This window comes from Schistocerca gregaria, chromosome 6 (assembly GCF_023897955.1).
Source record: "Schistocerca gregaria isolate iqSchGreg1 chromosome 6, iqSchGreg1.2, whole genome shotgun sequence".
NCBI classification, from domain to species: domain Eukaryota; kingdom Metazoa; phylum Arthropoda; class Insecta; order Orthoptera; family Acrididae; genus Schistocerca; species Schistocerca gregaria.
The window spans coordinates 521,259,751-521,273,331 of record NC_064925.1 but is presented as its reverse complement, the minus strand read 5'-3'; the positions used below and the strand labels follow the sequence as shown (position 1 = coordinate 521,273,331).

General features: G+C 43.2%; 1 protein-coding gene across 1 annotated transcript in view; it reads right to left on the bottom strand.

Moving 5' to 3' along the window:
- The window catches only part of LOC126278002 (medium-chain acyl-CoA ligase ACSF2, mitochondrial-like), a 272,719-nt gene that overhangs the window by 79,203 nt on the left and 179,935 nt on the right, over positions 1-13,581 (bottom strand). Inside the window, exons 6-7 of the mRNA XM_049977692.1 lie at positions 12,331-12,426; positions 12,079-12,227 (exon numbers count right to left, since the gene is read on the bottom strand). Of these exons, the coding sequence (XP_049833649.1) occupies positions 12,079-12,227; positions 12,331-12,426 (245 nt within the window). The remainder of the gene's footprint in view (positions 1-12,078; positions 12,228-12,330; positions 12,427-13,581) is intronic.

The window sequence follows — 13,581 nt, the reverse complement described above, 5'->3', positions numbered from 1 at the left end:
CTGCCTGGTAAGCAGGAGATCCTGGGTTCGAATCCCGGTCCTGTACACATTTTCACTAATCGTCGCTGGTTCCGCGTAATAAGCCGGTGATGCTGACAGCAACAATCCATTTCATTTCCTTTCTTTCCCACTCCACTTTCATTTTAAATATAAATTATCAGCATGAAGTTGTACCTCACCCTTCCCATACCACCACCACCACCACCACCTGTGGGCTGGAAGCGTCCACTGATACGACTGACAAATGTGCGTCCTCTATCGAGGCAAACTCGCCCTCAACTGTTGTAACTGGTCCTTCGTATCGTAGATACTGACACTGGGATGTAGTTGTCGTCTGGGATTGTCCACACACACGTGGACAGATCTAGGGAGGCTGCTGGTCGTGGGACTACGTCAGTTTCACGGAGAAAGATCATAGGGGTACTTGCCAAATCTGGACAAGCTTTGACCTTTGAAAAATTGTACCACGATACAGTCGCATGAGATGTAACACGGGGCCAAGTAGGATGGCTGTGACATACCAGGCATGACCTGAAGGCATATCCAATGTCTCTCCACACCATGATTCCAAGAGTAACATCGCTGTGCCTATACAAAACATTGGAAGAATGGTACCTCTCCCCATTAGCTGGAATTATCGCTGACTATAGCCATCTTGGATAGTGAAGAACAGCGACTCAACGCTGAAAATACGCTACTGGCCATTAAAATTGCTACACCACGAAGATGACGTGGTACAGACGCGAAATTTAACCGACAGGAAGAAGATGCTGTTATGTGTAAATGACTAGCTTTTCAGAGCATTCATACAAGGTTGGCGGCTGTGGCGACACCTACAACGTGCTGCCATGAGGAAAGTTTCCAACTGACTTCTCAAACACAAACAGCAGTTGACCGACGTTGCCTGGTGAAACGTTGTTGTGATGCCTCGCGTAAGGAGGAGAAATGCGTACCATCACGTTTCCGACTTTGATAAAGGTCGGATTGTGGCCCATCGCGATTGCGGTTTATCGTATCGCGACATTGCTGCTCGCGTTGGTAGAGATCCAATGACTGCTAGCAGAATATGGAATCGGTGGGTTCAGGAGGGTAATACGGAACGCCGTGCTGGATCCCAACGGCCTCGTATCACTAGCAGTCGAGATGACAGGCATCTTACCCGCATGGCTGTAATGGATCGTGCAGCCAAGTCTCGGTCCCTGAGACAATAGATGGGGACGTTAGCAAGACAACAACCGTCTGCACGAACAGTTCGAAGACGTTTGAAGCAGCATGGACAATCAGCTCGGAGACCATGGCCGCAGTTACCATTGACGGTGCATCACAGACAGGAGCGCCTGCGATGGTGTACTCAACGGCGAACCTGGGTGCACGAATAGCAAAACGTCATTTTTTGGGATGAATCCAGACTCTGTTTACAGCACCATGATGGTCGCATCCGTGTTTGGCGACATCGCGGTGAACGCACATTGGAACGTGTATTCGTCAACGCCATACTGGCGTATCACCCGGCGTGATGGTATGGGGTACCATTGGTTACACGTCTTGGTCACCTCTTGCTCACATTAACGGAGCTTTGAACAGTGGACGTTACACATCAGACGTGTTACGACCCGTGGCTCTACCCTTCATTCGATCCCTGCGAAACCCTACATTTCAGCAGGATAATGCACGACCGCATGTTGCAGGTCCTGTACGGCTCTTTCTGGATACAGAAAATGTTCGACTGCTGCCCTGGCCAACACATTCTCCAGATCTCTCACCAACTGAAAACGTCTGGTCAATGGTGGCCGAGCAACTAGCTCGTCACAATACGCCAGTCACTAGTCTTGATGAACCGTGGTATTGTGTTGAAGCTGCATGGGCAGCTGTACCTATACACGCCATCCAAGCTCTGTTTGACTCAATGCCCAGGCGTATCAAGGTCGTTATTACGGCCAGAGGTGGTTGTTCTGGGTACTGATTTTCAGGATCTATGGACCCAAATTGTAATCACATGTCAGTTCCAGTATAATATATTTGTCCAATGAATACCCGTTTATAATCTGCATTTCTTCTTGGTGTAGCAATTTTAATGGCCAGTAGTGTAGGTTGGTTGGTTGATTTGGGGGAGGGGACCAAACAGCGAGATCAATGGTCCCATCGGAATGGGAAGGATGGGGAAAAAAGTGAGCCATGCCCTTTTGAAGGAACCATCCGAGCACTTGTCTGAAGCAATTTAGGGGAACCAGGAAACCCTAAATCAGGACGGTTGTACGTGGGTTTCAAACGTAGACCTCCCGAATGCGACTCCAGTGTGCTAACCACTGCGCTACCACGCATGGTACCTGAAAATAATGAGACCCCAATCGTTAGCACTCGAAACTTCCCAGTCACGGTGCCATTCGAAATGCAGCCTACATCTGGAATGGAAATTGACTAAACTAGTTGCTGGTAGTCTCTGACCAACAGTGTGGGATAACACGGGATGTTACAGGGAGACCAATAGTTGTTCCCAGATGGCAGCACAGACGTGATGGTGCTATGAAGAGCTTGGTGCACAGTACAGCATTGCTTCATTCCAGGGGCCAGACCTGGTCGACGCGAACCTTGATGACGACTATGCCAGCCCTCATGTTCCCATGCAGTCCAACATCGGGCCGCTGTCACATCCAGCTGCCCCAAAAATCTGATTATTGCTGGGTTAGTACAATCATCCAGACATAACCTCACAATGAGGCCCATTTCACACCCTGTCAGGTGCTGTTAAAGCTGTCTCACATGGGTATGCGACGTCTCCATGTCTGCATCTACATCTACATTTATACTCCGCAAGCCACCCAACGGTGTGTGGTGGAGGGCACTTACGTGCCACTGTCATTACCTCCTTTTCCTGTTCCACTCGCGTGTGGTTCGCGGGAAGAACGACTGCCGGAAAGCCTCCGTGCGCGCTCGAATCTCTCTGATTTTACATTCGTGATCTCCTCGGGAGGTATAAGTAGGGGGAAGCCAATATATTCGATACTACATCCACAAACGCACCCTCTTGAAACCTGGACAGCAAGCTACACCGCGATGCAGAGCGCCTCTCTTGCAGAGTCTGCCACTTGAGTTTTTCATAAACATCTCCGTAACACTACCACGCTTACCAAATAACCCCGTGACCAAACGCGCCGCTCTTCTTTGGATCTTGTCTATCTCCTCTGTCAACCCGACCTGGTACAGATCCCACACTGATGAGCAATGTCCTTAACTGTGATACTCAACGCCTGACGCTGTTCACACCCTTTGACTACACCCTCCCGTTCCTGGTAACAACAGTAAACACGAACAGCATTATTGCTCTCTAGTGACCGTTCCACCTGTCACAGAGTATTGTAACTCTAATCTTTTAAATGCCTGTGTTAAGGGACCGTTCTTTGGACATGACCTGCATCATATGAAAAATTACCATTTTCAGATTAGAGACCCATCCTCGACCTGCATAACTAATTGATCTTAAATGTATGGGTAATCGTTACATGCAGTATTACAATCAGAATTTAAAAGAGCTTTGGAAGACGTAAGATCAAATAAGACAGAAGGGGTAGATGACGTTCCATCAAAACTTCTAAAATCATTGGGGGAAGTGACAATAAAATGACTATTCACCTTGGTGTGTAGAATCCATGAGTCTGGCGGTATACCATCTGACTATAGGAAAAATATCATTCACACAATTCCGGAGAATGCAAGAGCTGACAAGTGCGAGAATTATCGCACAACCACCTTAACAGCTCATGCATCCAAGTTCCCGACAAGAATAATATACAGAAGAAGGGGGAAAAAACTATGATGTTTAAAATGACGATCAGTCTGGCTTTAGAAAAGGTAAAGACACCGGAGAGGCAATTCCGACATTGCGATTGATAATGGAAGCAGGATTAAAGAAAATCAGACACGTTTATAGGATTTGTTGATCTGGAAAAAGAGCTCGACAATGGTAAGTGGTGCAAGTTGTCCGAAATCCTGGGGAAAATAGGGGTAAACTATGGGGAGAGACGGGTAATGCACAATACGTAGAAGAACCGAGGGAATAATAAGAATGGACGATTAAGAACGAAGTGCTCGGATTAAAAAGGGTGTAAGACAGGGATGTAGTCTTTTGCACCTACTGTTCAATATATACATCGAAGAAGCAATGATGGAAATAAAAGAAAGGTTCAAGAGTGAGATTCAAATTCAAGGTGAAAGGATATCAATGATACGATTCGCTGATGACACTGGTATCCTGAGTGAAAGTGAAGAAGAATTACATGATCTGCTGAACGGAATGAACAGTCTAATGAGTGTAGAATATGGACTGAGAATAAATCGAAGAAAGAAGAAGGCAATGAGAAGCAGCATAAAAGAGAACAGTGAGAAACTTAACATCAGGATTGATGGTCACGAAGTAGAGGAAGTTAAGGAATTCTACTGTCTAGGCAGCAAAACAACCAATGAAGTACGGAGCAATGGGAAACACGGAAAACACTGACAATATGATGCGACATCTGTTAAGACATCAGGTAATAGCTGTAGAGGGCAAAAACTGTAGCGGAAGACAGAGATTGGAATGCATGCAGCAAATAGTTGAGGACAGATTGCAAGTGCTACTCTGAGATGGAATGGGAGAGGATTCAGTGGCGGGCAGCATGAAACCAGTCAGAGGTCTGATGGCGTTAAACAAAGTATAAAAATGGGTCTGCGTGCTACTGGAGAATAGGAAAGTGCTTTGGAAGCAAACTGGTCGACCGGTCAGTGACCTGAATGCTGCGATGGCCAAAAGCTATGTTGTGCTTCTTCGGAGAAGGGTCACACGAAGTCAAGGGCTGACAGAGCCATCTGTGGCGCCCGGCGGTGCTTCTGGAAGGATTCCTTAACAGAAAGAACTTCCTGGACGACTGCCTGCGAAAACGCTTTATGAGATACAGTGAGGAACCTTAGGGGGAGGCGCTACTGCTTGCTGAATGTAGAAACGACCTTTGGGATATTACCAGGCAGATGAGAAGAAGTCCCGAGTCTCTGAATCCGTGGGATGCCGCTGCATATGCAGCTCTTACATAAAAAAGTTTTTAAGAATGTAATAAGAACGTACTTTGGTCAACATGTAGAGTGGCTGCGAGGGCGGCAATGTCGAAAGGAACAACTTGTACCATAGAAAGACAGATCCCTTATCATTTAGCTACAAAATAGCAGGGCAGAAACTGGAAGCAGTTAATTCCACAAATTAGCTGGAAATACGCATTAGGAGTGATTTAAAATGGAATGATCATATAAAGTTGATCGTCGGTAAAGCAGATGCCAGACTGAGATTCATTGGCAGAATCCTAAGGAAATGCATTCCGAAAACAAAGGAAGTAGGTTACAGTACGCTTGTTCGCCCACTGCTTGAATACTGCTCAGCAGTGTGGGATCCGTACCAGATAGGGTTGATAGAAGAGATAGAAAAGATCCAATGGAGAGCAGCGCGCTTCGTTACAGGCTCATTTAGTAATCGCGAAAGCGTCACGTAGATGATAGATAAACTCCAGTGTAAGACTCTGCAGGAGAGACGCTGAGTAGCTCGGTACGGGCTTTTGTTGAAGTTTTGAGAACATACCTTCATCGAAGAGTCAAGCAGAATATTACTCCCTCCTACATATATCTCGCGAAGAGGCCATGAGGATAAAATCAGAGAGATTAGAGCCCACACAGAAGCATACCGACAATCCTACTTTCCACGAACAATACGAGACTGGAATAGAAGGGAGAAGCTATAGAGGTACTCAAGGTACCCTCCTCCACACACCGTGAGGTGGCTTGCGGAGTATGGATGTAGATGTAGATGTAGATGAACCTCCCTCACTGGCTCAAGAAAGAGACAGAGTGAGGGACGATTTTATCCGCGGAAGCCATTAGGAAAAATTTCACTGATTAATCAAACTCAACATAGTCCACAAGAACATTGGACCTGTCCTCTCAGGGACGCATTTTCAGTGGTCGGAACTTGCAAGAACTAGAATCCAAACAACCAAGGCTAGCCTGTAACGAAAAACACAGTAAAGCGAGGTTTCCTCGACGGATGCCATGTCACTGTAAGAGACTTCATCAGAGAGTTCAGTAAGACACATCGTCAGTGTCTTCTTCCGAAATTCCTCGCCTCCTGATTGTTTTGCAGCACTGCTCCACAGCTCTTCAACTCATGACGCCAATTTAGAATGTAGGTCGCCGGCGCTACCGCAGACTGAGACCATAGAATTCTGCCACCAACAGCTGCAATATGGTCAGACTGAGCCGCTTCTGTGTGGGAGTTAGAGAGAGTCATATCGATTTACAGCTTTAATATCTTCACTCTAACGACTTCACTTGCAAGACATCAAACATTTGCTTTCACATTCCACAGCAGGTGTGAGGTAGTAGCTTCCATAATTCTATGTGTTGCCGTCCGCAGTTATCCTTTACTAGTTCATTTCACGACGATCACTCTGTACGTACACAATTCATTATCAGTTTTTCGCTGCCCCCCATGTCAGATTAACAGATTTGTTTAGCCCACAGCTTGCCTTATCGAGATGCTGCCACAGGATACCTTTATGAAAAGTTATTGAGTATTACATATCCTTGCCCTAATTATGGAGTATTAAAAGTTTATTGAGAATTAAGCACACTTGTCCTAATTACTGTGAAACAAAAGCTTTTACAGAAAAAGAAACATTCTTTATAGCAAAAAATTACTAAGACAAAAATGTATATGCACTTGACGATGGTGTTATGCGTACAAAGTTACATTGACATTCGACCATGTCTTATGAGTACTTCACATTTTTGACAGGCAGTGTGACTTGAGTACAATGCTCATCTGATGTACTTATGGAGAAATTGAAACTGGTGTTTCATAGTGCTGGTAGGCAAAATAAGTTTTGCTCCCACTGTTATGTAAAAGTAGTGTAATCTACTTCAAACTCCAACGAGAAGCAGCTATTTTTAGCGATCTAGCACTCGTGGAAGGAAACGATACCGTGGAAACATAGCCTAGCAACAGCGCGACCTCATGCTTGTCATCAGAAATTTCCCCACATCCAAAACATAATTAATTTTAAAACATATTACACGGCCCATATTGTAAAGTTGAATTTTTGATGCAAGTCATTTTCACATTTCTCTAATCAATAATAGGCTTAATGTTGAGGCGTAGCGCCGTATACCACCGATCCTGCCTTGGAGGCGGTTAAGTGGGAGATGTGTCTCAGAGCTGGATAGTGACAGATGGTGACGCGAAACGGGACGCGCACATAGTTTATGTATCAGCCGATAGAGGACACTGTTGGATAGGGGGACTGTGATTTTAGTTTCGATTGTGCCCACTAGAGTGCACTAAAGTAATAGAATGTTTTCCATAAACTGTTCTAGTACTTTCATAAAGTATTATTATGTCTTTTTGTGTATGTAAAATGTTGTAATTGTGTTTTAGCAGCATGAATGATGCGTGAGTGTGGTTTAAGGTTAATATGAAGATAATTGTTTAACGAGTTATGTAGTACAATTTAGTGCGGGGACGTTTCGAAAAACTATGGATATGGACAAAGGGGATTTTTGTAGAATAGATTTGTAAAGTAAGTTTATGGTAAAGGGAAAGTTAATTCGTGTAAATAACAATAGTAAATAACTTTTTCCATAAGCAAAACTTCAGCATATTAGATAGTAACGTCGGTAAAATGTGCAGTCGTTAGGTTTATTATTTTGCGATTGATTATTGATGTAAAGCGCGGACTGACGAGGGAGAAAGTTGTTTTACTATTGGCTGTTGAGTAAACTGACCAATGGTAAAGTAATATTCTTCGCGCGTCTTTCTCTGCTGGTAGAGAAGATTTAGAGTATTCAAGAGTGGGAGCGTAGCCATGAAATAGTTCGTATGTGTGTAGTAGTAGTTCCGATGGAAACGATAAGTTGCCCGATCTAGCAGTGTTTCATACATCAAAAGTGTTGGAAAGTGACGGCATAATTATTCCGATGTGTATGTAGAAATTTCGGAATTTTTAAGTGAATTTTGTGAGGAGAAAAGACATATATTCCGCGTGGCGTATTGAGCAGGTCGATGGTTAAAAACTGTGACTGCATTTGGTACCGACAGTTTAAATATTTGGCGAGCATTATCAATCAAAAAACAATCAATATTTTTGTAGCTATTACGTTTTCGGGAAATGTAACACCATAAACTTGCTAACGTGAGTGAAAGGGATTGTGAGTGACTGTGTTAAGACGAGCACGGGCTTGGCAGTGATACTTGTTCACGTAAGTTTCGGAATATGTTAACTGAGGACAAAATTTCCAACCTTTCATTTGTGTCAAAACTTTCTCCCTAAACGTAGATTAGTGACTTAAATTGGAGCCTGGTTCACGTCGAAGTACAGTAGATTTCAATCGGCTTTCCTACTGACGATCTGCTGAGACAATGTTCAGAGGTAGGTGCAGATTCGTCGTAAAGGGAAGGAAAGAACCGCGCCACCGCTATGTTAAGTTAGGATGAAAACCTTCGCTCTGTAAAGCACTTTCAGGGAAAATGGATTTTGTATTTTCTTACTTGAATGTCATATTATTTGTGTATTGTCTGCGAGTCCAGTCGCTGGCGAGAAATGCATAAAGCTGTGTTTTCCCAATCACTCATACAGGAAATGTGGGTGATGCGGGATTAGCAGTGGAGGAATGTGGGGCGTTCCAGATATGTTCACTGAGGTGCCTGGGGTTCCGTCGGCAAGCTAGAGGAGCGTGAGGAAGCACTTGGCCCAACCTTCTCTGACGTCACGGCAGTAGATACCTGAGCTCGGCTGCACATTGTGTACCCATGGTGCAGACAGCCTTCGGTGTCTGTCCAGCAAGGTCTGGCGGTGTTCTGCCCACTGGACCACTGGACCCAGTGAACGCAAACATCACAGGCAGTGTGTAAGCCATACACAGCGATACAGCGGTCCGTCACGCATATACTGGGTCCTCACATGTTATCTCTGATGCAATAGTACTATGGAGCCATTTCTGAACAGGACAGTGCTCGTCCACGGATGACACACGTCTCTATGAACTGACTGCATGAAGTTGAGGTACTCCTAGGTATGTCCCCTATAGAAAATATGTGGAACCAGCTCGGACATCACTTCAGTCCCAGTGCTTGTATCCACAATGTCAAGAACCAGTTGTGGACCAGCTCCCCTCAGGACAGGCTACAAACGGCTTTTGTGATATCCTTCCCACCCAAATCAGTTTATGCATTCAGGCAAGAGACGGTGCAACATCGTAGTTATCATGCCGCAAAGTTCTTTGTAAACTTGATGCGATTTGGTAATCACTTAAATAACATCACACATCCTCTCTAATCGTGAAGTTTCTTATCGTTTCCTCCTCCACTTCTAGGTGTTTCACTTTTTTTGCCAGACAGTGTAGTTTACTCAACGATCAGACAATGTTTGTAAAAATAAAGTTTTGACAAAATGTCAGTTTGGTTTCCAGAAGGGTTTTTCAACGGAAAATGCTATATATACTTTCACTAATGAAATATTAAGTGCTCTGAGTAACCGGAAGTCAGCGATGGAATTTTTTGTGATCTATCAAAAGCTTGTGTAAATCATGGAATACTTCTAGATAAGCTCAAGTACTGTGGTATGAATGGGACAGTGCTCAAATGGTTTAAATCATACCTAACTGGAAGATTGCAGAAAATTGAAATAAGCAGTTCACATAATATGCAAAAAACTGGTGATTTATCAAACTGGGGAACAATCAAGAATGGGGTACCACAAGGTTTGGTCTTGGGTCCTCTGCTGTTCTTAATATATATTAATGACTTACCATTCTATATTCACGAGGATGCAAAGCTGGTACTTTTTGCCGATGATACAAGTATAGCTATCACACCCAACAGACAAGAATTAACTGATGTAATTGTATATGATGTTTTTCAGAAAATCGTTAAATGGTTCTCTGCAAATGGTTTCTCATTAAACTTTGACAAAACACAGAATATACAGTTCCACACAGTAAATGGAATGATACCACTAATAAATATAGACTTCGATCAGAAATCGGTAGCTAAGGTAGAATATTCAAATTTTCTAGGTGTATGCATTCATGAGGTGTTGAACTGGAAAAACACACTGAGGATCTGCTGAAACGTTTGAGTTCAGCTACTTATGCGAATAGGGTCAGTGCAAATGTTGGCGATATACATCTCAGTAAATTAGCTTACCACGCCTATTTTCATTCTCTACTTTCGCACGTCATCATATTCTGGGGTAACTCATCATTGAGTAAAATAGTGTTCATTGCACAAAAGCGTGTAATCAGAATAACTGCTGGAGCTCATCCAAGATCATCCTGCAGACACATATTTAAAGAGCTGGAGATCTTCACTATAGCCTCACAATATATATATTCACTTATGAAATTTGGTTTTAACAACCCAAACGAATTCAAAAGTAATAGCAGTGTACAACACTACAACATTACAACACTAGGAGAAAGGATGATCTTAACTAGTCAAAGTTAAATCTAACTTCGGCTCAGAAGGGGGTAAATTATGCTGCCACAAAAGACTTTGGACACTTACCTAATACCATCAAAAGTCTGACAGATAGCCACATAGCATTTAAAAGGAAATTGAAAGAATTTCTTAATGGTAACTCCTTCTACTCATCAGATGAATTTTTGGATATAGTAAATGGGAAATTTCCCCGACCCCCACAAAAAATATTAAAAATATTAAGTGACATGCAATATTTTGTGTAATGTAATATCTTGTATAGACACCTTTTACTAACCTGCACGTTCCACATCATTAAGAAGTGTCGTATTCATGATCTATGGAACAAGTACTAATCTAATGTAATCTAATCTAATATAATGGTAGGCGTCTACAAAGCATTGTACTGTAGCTCTCAATAATAAATCTGTTTCCTTTGACCGGTTTCAGCTCGGTTAGGGATCAGTCAATACTTAATGGTTACAGGATAATATTCGTACTTCGGTCCCCACTGTGCAGTAGAGACTAGATTAGATTAGATTAGATTAATACTTGTTCCATAGATCATGAATACGACACTTCGTAACGATGTGGAATGTGTGAGGTTAATAAAAGATGTCTGTACAAGATATTACATTACACAAAATATTGCATGACACTAATGTTTAAGTTTTTTTCCCTTAATTTATATCTAATAATTCAGCCAATGAGTAGGAGTTGTCATCTAGAAATTCTTTAATTTATTTTTAAATGTTAGTTGGCTATCTGTCAGGCTTTTGATGCTGTTTGGTAGGTGACCAAAGACTTTTGTGGCAGCATAATTTACCCCTTTCTGTGCCAAAGTCAGATTTAACCCTGCATAGTGAAGATCATCCTTTCTCCTGGTGTTATAGCTATGCACACTGCTATTACTTTTGAACTGGGTTGGATTATTAACAAGAAATTTCATAAGTGAATATATATATATATATACTGTGAGGTTACTGTGAGGATCCCTAGATCCTTTAATAGATGTCTGCAGGATGACCGTGGGTAGGCTCCAGAAATTATTCTGATAACACGTTTTTGAGCAATGAATACTTTTCTACTCAACGATGGATTACCCCAGAATATGATGCCATACGAAAGCAGTGAATTTACTGAGATTCTTATCACCAAAATTTACAGTAACCCTAATAGCATACGTAGCTGAACTCAGACGTTCCAGCAGACTATCAATGTGTTGCTTCCAGTTTAACCTCTCATCAATGAACACACCTAAAATTTTTGAAAATTCTACCATAGCTACAGACTTCTGTTCAAAGTCTATATTTATTACTGGAGTTGTGCCATTTACTGTACGGAACTGTATATACTGTGTTTATCAAAATTTAAAGAGAGTCCGTTTGCTGAGAACCACTGAATAATTTTGTGAAAAACATCATTTACAATTACACCAATTTGTTTTTGGTTTTTGGATGTTATTACTATACTTGTATCATCAGCAAAAAGAGCTAACCTCTAAAGTCATGTAGTTTGCTCAACAAGAAAATTGGAATATATTGATAATACACACAATACAACAGCATAATTTCCATGTTGAGGCATACTTTTCTTTCTCGATAGCGTCTAGGGAAGCTTTAGTGTTGAAATACAGCGATGGCAGGACGACAGTGGCGCCATGGTGCAGGGCTGCCAACACTCCACTGCAGAAGCCGTAGCAGTGGAACAGTGGCACTTGCAAGCAGATACGGTGGTGCTGCAACATGATAAAGCCGTTTCCTTAGATGCCTTACCTCCGCGTTCAGTACCTTACATCCATCTAATTACGTTTCAACAAAGGCGGATGAGTAAATAAATACCTTTTCGTCGAACTGCATGCGTTTTCCAACGAAGTAAGAATTGTTGATTATATTGTGGTGAGTCAAGATGGCTGCCTTTGGTTTCGCCGTCGTTCCCTGTAAATATAATTTCCTGTTGAATGAATTTGAAGGGCATCTCACAAATAAGAAATACACTACTGACCATTAAAATTGCTACACCAAGAACAAATGCAGATGATAAAAAGGTATTCATTGGACAAATATATCATACTAGAACTGACATGTGATTGCATTTCCACGCAATTTGGGCTCATAGATCCTGAGAAATCAGTACCCAGAACAACCACGTCTGGCCGTAATAACGGCCTTGATACGCCTGAACATTGGTTCAAACAGAGATTGGATGCAGTGTACAGGTACAGCTGCCCCTGCAGATTCAACACGATACCATAGTTCAGCAAGAGTAGTGACTGGCGTATTGTGATGAGCCAGATGCTCGGCCACCATTGGCCAGACGTTTTCAGTTGGTGAGAGATCTGGAGAATGTGCTGGCCAGGGCAGCAGTCGAACATTTTCTGCATCCAGAAAGGCCCATACAGGACCTGCAAACATGCGGTCGTGCATTATCCTGCTGAAATGTAGGGTTTCGCAGGGATCGAATGAAGGGTAGAGCCACGGGTCGTAACACATCTGAAATGTAACGTCCACTGTCCAAAGTGCCGTCAATGCGAACAAGAGGTAACCGACACGTGTAACCAATGGCACCCCGTACCATCACCCCAGGTGATACGCCAGTATGGCCATGACGAATACACGCTTCCATTGTGCGTTCACCGTGATGTCGCCAAACACGGATGCCACCATCATGATGCTCTAAACAGAACCTGGATTCATCCGAAAAAAATGACGTTTTGGCATTGGTGCACCCAGGTTCATCGTTCAGTACACCATCGCAGGCGCTCCTGTCTGTGATGCAGCGTCAAGGGTAACCACAGCTGTGGTCTCCGAGCTGATAGTCCATGCTGCTTCAAACGTCATCGAACTGTTCGTGCAGATGGTTGTTATCTTGCATACGTCCCCCCCCCCCCCCCTCCCCCCAATCTGTTGACTCAGGGATCGTGACGTGGCTGCACGATCCGTTACAGCCATGCGGATAAAATGCCTGTCATCTCGACTGCTAGTGATACGAGGCCGTTGGGATCCAGCACGGCGTTCCGTATTACCCTCCTGAACCCACCGATTCCATATTCTGCTTACAGTCATTGGATCTCGACCAATGCGAGCAGCAAT